Raw genomic sequence first — 13060 nt, 5'->3', positions numbered from 1 at the left:
ACTCAACTAGAAAGCTCAGTTATGTTTAAAGAGCAATTATGCCAATTTTTACTCAAGAGATAAATAAAAACAATTAAGAACAGATCTTGATATTGGAATATTTTTAATAAAGACAGCAATGTTTAATGAGTTGTCCTATTTTTTTCCACAAGTCTGTAAATAACATAAAAACTTCTTTCATTGTGCTGGTGAAATAGTGCAATAGCTTTTTCTGGCCAAAATGCTCTCATTGAAATTCAGCCTTCCAACCAATGAACAGGTCAACCTTAGCAGAGCATTTACATACACATACTTCGCTATAACAATACCTAATCTGACAATATGGGCAAAAATCTGGAGTTGGAAGGCTTCCATAAGAACAGCAGCTTCCCAAATACACAGACACACTATATTTAGTCATGTATACTCCCTCAAACCCAAGTCTCCACAGCAGCATGCGAGCACAACCACAGCAGTTTATTTTTCCGTTGTTGCTATAGAAACTGAAAGACTGCCAAAGCTCCCTGGCTCTTGTCTTCGCTGTGTGCTACACTCTTATTTCAAGGCACTGTGAGTTTTTGTCCAAAGGTAGTGAGGCATTCTGAATCAGTCCAGAAATGTAAAGAAATATCTCAGAAATATGCTAAACAATTCTAGAAGTACTTTCAAAGCTCTCTCCTTTGTGAGCAAATTGATGTTTAAATTAGGGCTGAAATAATTTGTTGGATTACTCATGATGATTCAATTATTAAGATAACTGTCAACTCATTTAAAATGTGATTAATCGTTAACTGGACTATATAGATTCAAACTGGTGTGCTTATGAATATTAATGAGCTAATGTAACTTAATATGCGATCAGTGTCACTCGGATGGAATGTTGGACGTGGGGTAGTTATCTCTGTGATTAACAGCCTGTACTTGTACTTGTATTCATGATGTTGTGTCCACACAAACCACTGTGGTGTGGCCATCCAGAGGGAGAAGCAGCACTGGTTACACAGGCCTCCAGTCTGGTGGTGGTGCTGTGCTAGCGTGTTGCTCCATCCTGACTTCATCCAAGAATGTCTGGATAGAGTTTAGTCATGGAATTGTTATGGAAGTGTGCTGTGAATTTACAGTGTGGTGAAGGCAAGGGAGAGAATCTCAGAGACCCACAACAGTCTTTTCCTCCAGTGTATTCTATGCCTGGCAGGCTGCCAGGTTTTAGTTGCCCCCCAGCCAGTCTAAAAGTTGCTTGTTTTCATAAAAAAAAAAAAAATTTAAAAGTGGGAAAAACAATAGTTTAAACACTACCTGAGTCTTTGCTGCACTGAGCATTTCATCGGCAGAGCACAATCATTCCTGAAAGACTGGTTTTTAGTAGGTGTGTACTGATTGCTGTTTTCTGGACTGTGGTTGACTTTTAACATAAGATCAGGGGATAATATCGGCTTCACATGCAAGTTTTGGCCAATTACTGATCTCCCAAAATTAATGAAATCGGCTTGTTAATGAATTTGTGCACCTCTTGTTTATAGTTGAAGCATTGAACAGGTTACAAAGCCGGCACCAATCAGACCGTCGGCGCCATCTTTCACTCAAACTGGATGATTTGGAAGAGAAGCTGCACCTGTATTGGCATTTATACTAACTCCCTGTGGGGATCATTTTTCTTCAGAGCATACTGCACCAAGGTAGGCATCAAGTGTAAAAGCCACAGCGCTTCCTCAGCTTGCGCAAGCTCAATGTAAACCACAAATATAACCTACAGTCATGCTTTCACAGGTAAGGATTGAGAGTGCCATGGAGTGAGAATGATATATCTTTGTGAAAAAAAGAACTATTTATTAGAGGTGTGCCGATCGATTGGCCACCGATCATAATCGGCCGATTTCCGTGAAAAAGTGTATGATTGGTGATCGCCGATCACGGTCTCTTGTTGCCGATCACACAAACCGATCACCTGCATCTCATTTCGCATCCTGTCTGTGCAGCTGGTCTCCTCTTTCCTTCACACTGCGCAAACGCGCAGCAACAAATCCTAAGCGATGTGGAATGGGAAAGTTTGCGTGTTGCGACAGAAAATTGAAGCAAGTGGGTTGTAGCACGTCAAAATACATCTCACATATGCTGCCCAGTGTGTGGCTCTATGTTTGCAGTGAAATTTGATTAAAGTTTATTTATGTGTTCCCCACTCAGTCGGTGTGTTAGTGGTTCAGCCTGTGGAGGAATTGTAGCGCTCACCTCGTAGTCATCCAGCTTGCTGGTTTTTGCTTTTGTTGTTATTTTTTGCAGCGTGACAATGCATCAAACTTTGCCATATCAAATGTCTTCTCTACCTCTGTTCTACTCCACTCAGGCAGAGTAGCTACACGCAGCCGAGAGGAAATCAGAAAAACACGTCCCATAAAACCCGGGCAACTAAAACAAATCATCTCTGTGGCGCTTACTGAAATCTCAGTCACGAAATGGAAAGGCTTGATTTCTACTAGTGCCTCATAAATTTGTCTCTCATCCAGCAGAGAGATGCCAGTGCGGTGGATTTAGCTCCTCATGTCCAATGTTCTATGAGGCCTTGAGCAGAATAAGGGCCCCCCTTCCTGCTGAGAACATCAGCACCACCAACAGTGTTTCATACAGACTGAATGGAATCTGGGAGATGCGGTCTAGTTTAATTAGCCGAGCTTAAAAGCAATCAGTGATAACTGTAATTTGTCGAGATGTATTTGTGAATAAATAAAACTCAAACTCAAAGATTAAACTCACAGAATCAGATTGTAGCTATGGTAAAAAAAAACAATGTGACTATTAAGATTGCTCTTTGCACTTTTGCAAAGTAAACTTGCCAGCTCCTTTATATCTTAAATTTAAATGTTAAACAATTTAAATCCTTTTAAATCATCTATACTGAAATCATCCATCCATCCATTTTCTTCCGCGTCGCGGGGGCAGCAACTTCAGAAGGGAGGCCCAGACTTCCCTCTCCCCAGCCACTTCTTCCAGCTCCTCCAGGGGAATCCCAAGGCGTTCCCAGGCCAGCCGAGAGACATAGTCCCTCCAGTGTCCTGGGTCTTCCCCGAGGCCTCCTCCCGGTGGGACGTACCCGGAACACCTCACCAGGGAGGCGTCCAGGAGGCATCCTGACCAGATGCCCGAGCCACCTCAACTGGCTCCTCTCGACATGGAGGAGCAGCGGCTCTACTCTGAGTCCCTCACGGATGACCGAGCTTCTCACCCTATCTCTAAGGGAGAGCCCAGCCACCCTGCGGAGGAATCCCATTTCGGCCGCTTGTATCCGGGATCTCGTTCTGTCGATCATGACCCAAAGCTCATGACCATAGATGAGGGTGGGAACATAGATCGACCGGTAAATCGGGAGCTTCGCTTTTTGACTCAGCTCTCTTTTCACCACGACGGACCGGTACAGCGCCCGCTTCACGGCAGACGCTGCCCCAATCCGCCTGTCGATCTCCCGCTCCCTTCTTCCCCCATTCGTGAACAAGATCCCCAGATACTTAAACTCATCCATTTGAGGCAGGACGACCCCCCTGACCCGGAGAAGGCACTCTACCCTTTTCCGGCTCTACACCATGGCCTAGGATTTGGAGGCACTGAGCCTCATCCCGGCCGCTTCACACTCGGCCGCGAACCATTCCAGTGAGAGCTGCAGAACACGATCTGATGAAGCCAACAGGACAACATCTTCCGCAAAAGGCAGAGATGCGATCCTAAGGCCACCAAAACGGATCCCCTCAACACCTCGGCTGTGCCTAGAAATTCTGTCCATGAAGGTAATGAACAGAATCAGTGACAAAGGGTAGCCTTGGCGAAGTACAACTCTCACCGGAAACGAGCCCGACTTACTGCCGGCAATGCGGACCAGACTCTGACACCGGTCATACAGGGACCTGACAGCCCGTATCAAAGGGCCCGGTACTGCACCATACTCCCGGAGAACTCCCCACAGGGCCCCCCGAGGGACAAGGTCGAACGCCTTCTCCAAGTCCACAAAACACATGTAGACTGATTGGGCGAACTCCCATGCACCCTCCAGGACCCTGCTGAGGGTGTAGAACTATTCCAGTGTTCCACGACCAGGACAAAAACCACACTGCTCTTCCTGAATCCGAGGTTCGACTATCCGACGGACCCTCCTCTCCAGGACCCCTGAATAGACTTCACCAGGGAGGCTTAAGAGTGTGACTGCCCTGTAATTGGAGCACACGCTCCGGTCCCCCTTTTTAAACAGGGGGACCACCACCCTAGTCTGCCAATTCAGGGGAACTGCCCCCGATGTCCATGCGATATTGCAGAGTCGCGTGAGCCAACACAACCCTACAACATCCAGAGCTTTAAGGAACTCCGAGCGGATCTCATCCACCCCCGGGGACCTGCCACCAAGGAGCTTTTTGACCACTTCGGCAAAGATGAGCACATCCTACTACCTAATGCAGTAGTTCACACTACACGATTTTTTGCCCCTATTTTCCCTTTACGAAAATCTTAGTTTGTTGGCCGTTCTAAGATTGTCGCTGGTGATTTTGTAACCGATCATCCTGTAGTGTGTTACAGTAGATCGTCGTGGCCGCTCCGATCTAAATCTGTGGTTTTCCCCGACTGGGAGCTTAACGCTAAATGTGACAGGTAGCCAATCAGAAAGTGCGGTTTCTCCTCCGTGCTTTATGTATGGACATAACAAGGGGAATCCCAAACAGCTGACATGGCGCAACACGAAGTCCAGCGGACATCGGAGATGATTTGTGAAAACAACATTAATGTTTATTCAACATTTCGTGCAAAGAATATAGAAATGATGAGGAGAGGAGTTGGAGCCAAATTGCTACCGCAGTTGATAAACCCGGTAACTTTTCAGCTGCTCTTCGTTAACGTGACATAAATAGGTTATAATGATTTTCATTCAGTCAGGACTTTACGCTGACTCTAGTCAGATGCATTGCAGCTAGATTGTAGTAAAGCATTGATTATTGCCTAATTTTAAAATTAGTTAACTGGACTTGTAGCCATTATTTTGTGCCCTTGTGGCTGGACACCAAACGGCACGACAAACCCAATCGAACAGTTATACCTAGGATTTCTGTCGGCTAATGTGTCTCTCAGGTTTTGAAAATGGACCGACAGTCGGCCGACAACTCATGTAGTGTGCGCTGAACATTACACTAAGGAAATGAGGAAGGGTCGGTCAGTGGAGAGCACCGGAGCTGAGCCTTTTTTCATTCAGTGTCATCAATAGAAAGAAAAAAGGCAGGAAGAGACGATAAAGCCGATAATTAAAATGAGGTTGATAGGTTTAATTTATCGTGCAATTAATTGATTTATCGTTTATCGCGACAGGCCTAGGTGAGTAAAATTAGCAGCATGTCTGTATGGGTCGAATGGTTCGAGAAATTCAAAGGCTTTACTGACTCGGCCTCTGGTGATTTTTTTTTTAACACTCCGAGAGGACTCTAAAAAAATGGAGACTATCCCAAAAGCAAACTCTCCACATGCAAAAATCCTGAAGACCAAAACATGACCTTATAATATATCACAAAGTAATTATAATACACTACTTTATGTCTTTAAAATGTATTTCTCCTCAAAGTCTGCTTCTGCAGACTTTGTAACTGTATGAAGAGAATCAGACATTCCTGCAGGATAATTACAAAGCTACGCCCATGTTTGGTGAAGCACTCTGAACACGACAGCAGCCAACTGTCACTACGTTACAGCAGTAAAGAAAGACTGCAGCACATTTCCTTAAACCCTCAGAAAAAACAACAGATAAAAAAATGCTTGAAAACTTTCTTAAACTCTACAAACCAGAATGTCAGGTGTTTGAAAAAACATTTATCTTTAACTTTAAACTTGGGGCCCCTACCTCATACTAACTCAATCTTTCTGTACCTCACCCACATCTCCACCCTATATGCAGCTGAAAAAATAGCCCCAAGTGTGTTCTGATGGGTCTCTACTTGGGGTTCTGGGTCAGTTTCACTAGTTTCCTGACATCGAACACCACCAACAGTCAGTTTTAGGGAGGGAAGCATGGAGCAGAAGGAAACAGAAAAAAACACACACACAAAAACAGAATGAAACACTCAGAGGGAGAAGAGATGGGGGAGGGGTCCAGTCTCTGCCATGTTGAGCTCACAGCATCTGGTTTGAACTTGACAAATAAGAATTTCATTATTTGACTCTCCCCTAAAAGCACTGAGTGGATTGTTTTTGAAGTGCTGCTGAATCAAATGGGAGTAGTTAGAGAAAATTCCTCTATGGGAGAATAACCAACATAGAGTCATGTGTGGTGAATTAGATGTGTTCTGTTGAGGCTTGTTTGTCAGTCTGAGAGCACCTTTTGAAAATAAAAAACCATAAGGAAGTTTTAAACAACCTTCTTAAATATGTATTGTATTTTGTATGAGTTTCAGTCTCTGAAATTAGTGTCAAACATTAATTAACTTTTTCACAATAAAAAAAAGTTATTGTTTTATAACAATAACTTGTTATTGTTATAACACTGGTGGGCCATCATACACTGGCCCACCAGTGTATGACAGGCCTGTTGGGCCGCCATGCTATACGTGCACAAGTGCACATTTAGAGGTGCTCGCTGAGAGTGCAGTGGGAATGATATATCTTTGTGAACAAATCATGTGTGTTTACGTCTCAAAATGTTGACTTTGTGTCTGCAGTGATAAAGTTTGAGTTCCCGGTTAGCCGGTGCATTAGTGGACTGGTGGTTCAGACCGTCGAGGAGCTTTCGTGCTCACCTCGTGAACAGGAGAGCACGCCGGTTTCTTTTATTTTATTTTATTTTTTGCGGCAACACAATGAATATCAAATGCTTTGTCAACTTCAAGTCAGGTAAAATTGCTGCGTGGCCGCGCGAAGATCAGAACAACTTGTCCCGTAGATTGTTTGGACAACCAAAACAGTTTCTGTGGTGCTTATTAAAAACTCAATACACATAAAATGGAAGAGCAACTAAAGCCACCTAAATTAAATCTCCCGATTGTCCCATATTCAGCAGCAGAGATGCCAGTGCAGTGAGTCTAGTTCATCATGCAGGGCTGGTCCAATGTTGAATGAGGCCTTGAGCTGAATTTAATTTAGGGGCCCCTCTTGCTGCATCACCACCATCAGCACCACCAACAGCATTTCACCGGTTTTAGTGAAATCTGGGTGAGGGGGCCTAGTTTAATTGACCGAGCAGTCAAATGTAATTGTAGTTTACAAAGATGTATTAATGAACAACTACAACTCAAAGATTATACTGACAGCACCAGATTGTTGCTATGGTAACAAAACAATCTAACTATGAAGATTGTTCTTTGTACGGAGCCCTAGAGGACATGGGGAAAGTTTTTTCTTTTGCGTTCCCTCGCAATATGCTTACTGTAATATTTGCTGTTCTATTTTGTATACAGTCACAAATGTCAATTTAAAATGTCAAATGTATACACATTTAAATAGCTTCAGTGAAAGTGTTTATTCTCAACTCTTTGGTCCACAAAATTGATTGAAAATCGATTCATTCATGTTTATGTCTGTGTAAGGCTAAGATGGAACTGCACATGATCATTCAGACTATCAATAAAAAGAGACACAATCAAAACTCTGAGATGACTTACTAGCCTGCAATAATAACTCAGAAATAGTTTGGATGTATTTTTTTCTTTCTTACTAATAGAAAGTTTGTGTTTATATCATAGGTGTGTGGTGAATTTCTGTCCTAAAGAAAAAGTTATAAAACTTCAGATATTCCACAACAAGATATTAAGATTAGAGATGTTCCGATCAGGTTTTTTCTTGCCAATTCCGATCACCCATGAGGGCCAATCACAGCCGATCACCGATACCGATCACATAATTATTATTTTTTTAATCATAAGCACTACCGGTCACATTATGTGGAAAAAAGGAACCATGAATTCACCTTAATTTAGACAAAAACTTGTTTTTAATAACTTTTTCCAAGAAAAAAACAAAACAGGCATTTTGCAAATTGTACTGCTATTGGTAATACCATCTTTAACAGACTGAAAACAAATGAAGGCTCTGAAGAGGATAAATAATGCAAAGAGTCAAAATAAAATCTCAACATTGCCAAAAAAATCAAGTATAAAACTTAACATTCAAAGGCAAATACAGGTTCCATTACAATAAACAATCCAGAGTTACCGATTGAAAACTTCCTCATAGCATGGCGGCTAGTTGATTACTGCTAGTTCTGATTGGCTGTTTCTGACTCAGCGGAGTAATTATGCAGTACAGGGAGGAGATTTGATTCTTTTTTCAGAGATCATCTGTCTCATGTTAGGACAGCTAAAGTTTTAATACGCATGTAAAATTAATTTTTTTAAGTTAGATGCTGCAGCTTTAAGCAGAGGTTCGGTGTGAGAGTCACTACCAGGTGGAGCAGAAGCGACGCTCCGTCTGAAATATTACTACCTGTAGCGCGTAGCAGCGGTTCAACAGCGAGAGCAGAACCAGCGTCTTACATCGCAGCTCGAAGATTTAAATAATTTTGCGGGTTATTTGTTTAGCTTTCTGACCGTCATGCTAATTGACCATTAGCATGGTAAAAACAGTCTCCGCGCTACCTGAGTGCCAGTAAAGTTACGGTGTTTAATACAGATTGGCCACTCAGGAGATGGAAATAGAAACTTCCAATGTCTGCTCGAAAAAAGAAAAGAAAAAAAAAACTGTGGCCAGACGCAGCGCAAAACCCGACCCGAGGCTCGTTTGATGAGATCCGTCGCTCTGCCGAAGATACACCTGTGAATCTCGCAAAGCAGCTTGGAGGAAACGCTTTAATGAAAAGACTGCGGATCGCATTAATAAGGCCCGATTGATGCACAAGCACATCCGCTGACCTGAAAGGTTTTGTTCTTTGGTTTCAATGTAGAGTATTTATTTATGCTGTGTAATAACTGTAAAAAATAAAGGTAACGGATTTCGCCTATCACAGGTTATTTTCGGAACACAACCCCTAAGAAAAACAAGGGTTCGCTGTAAATGTAGAATTTTTTTTTTTTTCTACAGCAGAAGTTTTGTCAAAAAAGCGTAACAGGCTCAATTTCAAAAGGTTGTAAAAACTTTTTTTTTATAAAAATGTGTTGGAGAAAAAAACTGTCCACGCATCCTCATTCCAAACACATTCACTTAAATTTTCACTTTATGGTACATGTTCACATTCTTTATTGACTGTATATCAAATATATTTTAAATGTAACTGAAGATATGACATAATACAACATATAATATTCAATAAAATACAAAGACTTAAATCCTATTGCATAGACTAACTAGGTCATCAAATCACTATGTTGCCTGTAGGAATTTTTAATGTCCAGCAGGTGTCAGTATTGAGTGACACAGTAACAACACAGTATCAATACAGTGTTGCTATGAGTCGAAACGCCTCATGACACCTCATTTACCCATCACTACCAACACCCTTTCTGAGCCATCAGATCTCTAAACACCCATGAAACTCGTTCAGTTTGCATCAACAGGTTTGTTTTCATCTGCTGTAAACTAGGATGGTCTGCAACCCGTCCTGCACACTCATACTGTAGAAGAACATGAGCAAAAGTGTGAGATCATAAGATATGTTTTGGTACATTCCATTTGCACTTGGAAGTATGAATTTTCAAGTTCTGATTGGAAAAAGCAACTCCAAAAAGAAATGCCATAGGTGCCTCTACCAACCCCAAGTAAAACTCCAATATGACTGCTGCCTTAATTAAAGGTGATGATGGTGATAATGGACCTTACCAAGCTCCGCCCAGAAACGCCCCTCGAAAGTCCCACGTGACTTCATGTCTCACATTAACCTCCTCGCAGAGCTTAGCTTCTATGGGATTTTTCGTTTCGACTGACTCTGCAGAGTATTTCTGAGTCGATTAGTTTAGCATTTCTGCCGGATTTTCACAAAATATCAGCCACGACAATGGACAAGGGAACCAACAAGTTCATGTCATCTTTTTTGGACGACATCAAGATGTTTTAGCCACGCAAAGCCTCTAACATTGTGCGAGTTGCAGCTAAATGCTACCAGTCGATGAGGAAAACAGCAGATCCTCAGACCCTCAGCATAAATATAGCTGTGGACAAGATCACTGATGCCTATTGTTCTTGCAAGGCTGGGTAAGTCGGGCATTCATGGTTTTGAGGGTTCGAATGTGCCTAGGGCTTATACACGGTACTCGGTGCTAGCGTGGTTAACACGATTACAGTTTAGTAAAAACTAGCGTGGCTAACACAATTACAGTTTAGTAAAAAGCCTTTTCAGGTGAAATAAAATCTTTAATGTATGTCAGATACGGTATACATTGCCTATTGATCTGTTCAGTTAACGTAAGGCTGTGTAACAGACAGGCTTCAGGATGTAGAAGTTTTATCGGTACTGCCATTATGCTGTACTTGGCTAAAAGGTTTTCATAATGGATGTGTTTATTAATGACTATTTTTTTTCATTCACTAAACACAAAGAAAGCAAAGCAATAATACTTGCGCCAGCAGACACAAATGCGGTGGTGCACAAGCTTTGATCCAAGTAAGGCTTTCCGTTTCAGATTCTGGAAATCTGTGAATTTTAGTTCCACAAACACGATCAGGATACCTGACATCGCCTGTACAGATACCCCACTGACTGAGAACCATTTTTTTTGAGTCCTGACGCAAAAACTTTCTGTCGATCTGGTAGTCCACAATGTACATTAGCATGAGTTTGTGAGCCGGTAAAAACAAAACAAAAAAAAACGACACGCACATTGCGCAAAACTCTGAAACAGGAGAAGCGGGACATAAAACGGAGAGACGAACTAGATGTGAATTATGGCATAAAAACAAAGAATCCGACGCTGAACAGTGAAAAATCAACACATGATGTGAAACACATGACGATTAGACGGAGCAGCAGGTGATGAGTGAAAATTACTGGTGGTGAGCATCAATAATTGATCAAACAAATCTAGCAACAGGAAAGAAACTAAAGTGGACATAGCAATAAACCAAGAGAGGATAATACTAATCGAATGAAACTAAATAGAAATGAATGAAGAACAAAATGCAAGAATAAACCACACGCAGCATTATACAGAGGAAGTTTATCTTCCTCTGTATAAACTAAAGTAAATACAGAGGAATAAACTGGTATGGCAAGGCATTTTGAGCAATAATTAATACAGAGGACTGTATGGCAAGAATAAACAGACACCATTTCCAGATAAAAGGTAAAATAATATTGTTGAAATGTCATGGGTTTGTTGAGACCATATCTAGTTCTGAGAATAAATATATCTTACGTCTGTAAGATAACAGTAAAGAACTGATCGCTTATTTATGTTTTTAATTAGATTTGATAAATTTCTTCAATATTATTTTTCATGTCAGTGCTAATGTCATGAGGCTGGTGACTCCATGACACATTCAATTTGACTCATTAGGATTTGAATAAGAACCAGAGTTGTTCTTTGTAATTTCTGTCCAGTAAAACTATTAATCTATAAATCAATAGACAGGTCTATATAAAGATATAATCCATGTTTCTGTCTCATATTTGTATGGCATTAAAAGGACCTGGAACTTTTGTTTTTCCACTGAAAGCTCTGGTTTGCACAATAAATGCCATGTGGGTGAAGTTTTATGGATGATGCTCTGATGTCCCATTCTCCTGAAGGCAGCACAGAGCTGCACCACCAGAAACTAACAGAAACACTGAAGAGAAGAAGAGCTATGATTAATGTATTACAGTTCTATGCATGTTTTAATGTTGCAGAGCTCAGTCATTTGCGAATAGTTCAAAGTTTAAACTGGCATTGCTGTACATCTTTTATCTGGTCATTTTGTGCAAGATTTAACAACTAGAAAATGGCAAAGAATAAGAATATTTTTTCCACTGATTGGCTGCTGTTAGGCCTACCAATTTTAACTTGAATGTTTATTGCATTTTTCGTAGACGCCTGTATTATTTTTATATTATTATATGTATTATTTTTGTTGATACTGAAACAAGCATAAAAATCAAAACATCTACAATGGTTATAGTAATATTAATGATAAAATAATGGTCAGTGCAAAGTAGCCTGCAAATTCTTTGGTGGGGGACAGTGAGGGACCTGGATAAAGGCTAGGGGGGCGCTGGCCCAAAAAAGGTTGAGAAACACTGCCTTAGAACGACTTTGAACAAGGTGCAGAAAATCAAACTGGCAGGTCAGTTTGCTAGGCTGTGAGCAAACGAAATCCGACGAAAACCATCACGGTACCTAAACACATTACGTTTGTCATATGAAGCTAAGCAGGGTTTACAAACTGTTCTGATTTAACACGTAAAACCTTCAAGAGTGAACAAAAGGTGCTCTGAGTGTGACTCACCGTCAGCCCTGGTGGCTGAGGGTCACACGCAGCGTTAGCATGAAGTTCCTGGTCCTCAGAGTAGCCAGCTACAAGTTCCATATCACCCAATATACCCACTAATAATTTTACAACATAAACAAATTCGCGTGCTGCTGGCAAAAATTTCACTACGTTACAAGAATGAGAAAGTTTGTTTAGTTCGGAACCTGACGTAACTAGGACAACAGGTTAGCTAACCTAGCTTTAACCAGTATTGTTTTAAACTAACTTAATGATAAACTCAGTCAGGAGTTAAGAGCCATGTTAGTACTTACACGACGCTTCTGGAAATGATCCAAGACACCATGACTTTTGCTTTTGTTGGGTCAAGATGTGTCAGAGCAGGAAGACAGCACCGATGTAAGGTCTATTGTCAGAACTTCTTCGGCCAAAACTTCGACGATCAGATCCAGCAGAACTTAGCCATATCAAAGAACAGCAGGCATCCAAGCCGTTGAAAACACCGCGGATCTCACTGATTACTCCCTGTAGTCATAGCCTAGTGATTAAATACATATTCAAGAGGAGCGCAATGGCTGTTTCTGACTGTTCTTCCTTCGCCTCCACTTCTCTGCCCAGTTCCTGACACCACGGCAGAACAGATGGAGCTCGGAGATTCTGACGTAAACAGGAAGAGAACAAGTTTCCGTGCATTTCTTTGGCCAGCGGGACCTGTTTACAAAGAATACTCATCGCC

The 13060-nt window shown here is 41.5% G+C and overlaps 1 protein-coding gene across 5 annotated transcripts in view; it reads right to left on the bottom strand.

The window, feature by feature from the left end:
* The window catches only part of reep3b (receptor accessory protein 3b), a 45135-nt gene extending 32136 nt beyond the window's left edge, over positions 1–12999 (bottom strand). For 2 of the 5 annotated variants that reach the window (XM_008438213.3, XM_008438215.3), the window contains exon 1: positions 12639–12994. In XM_008438213.3, coding sequence (XP_008436435.1) covers positions 12639–12670 — 32 coding nt within the window. In that variant the 5' untranslated portion in view covers positions 12671–12994. Of the gene's footprint in view, positions 1–12638 lie in introns of all 5 variants that reach the window. The other 3 variants (XM_081600451.1, XM_081600452.1, XM_017310957.2) reach the window with 3 other exon arrangements.
* Between the last annotated feature and the right edge of the window lie 61 nt (positions 13000–13060).

The sequence above is a fragment of the Poecilia reticulata genome, chromosome 19 (genome assembly GCF_904066995.2).
Source record: "Poecilia reticulata chromosome 19, P_reticulata-male-v2, whole genome shotgun sequence".
NCBI lineage: Eukaryota > Metazoa > Chordata > Actinopteri > Cyprinodontiformes > Poeciliidae > Poecilia > Poecilia reticulata.
The sequence above is the reverse complement of the archived record's forward strand: the minus strand, read 5'-3'. Positions and strand labels throughout refer to the sequence as shown.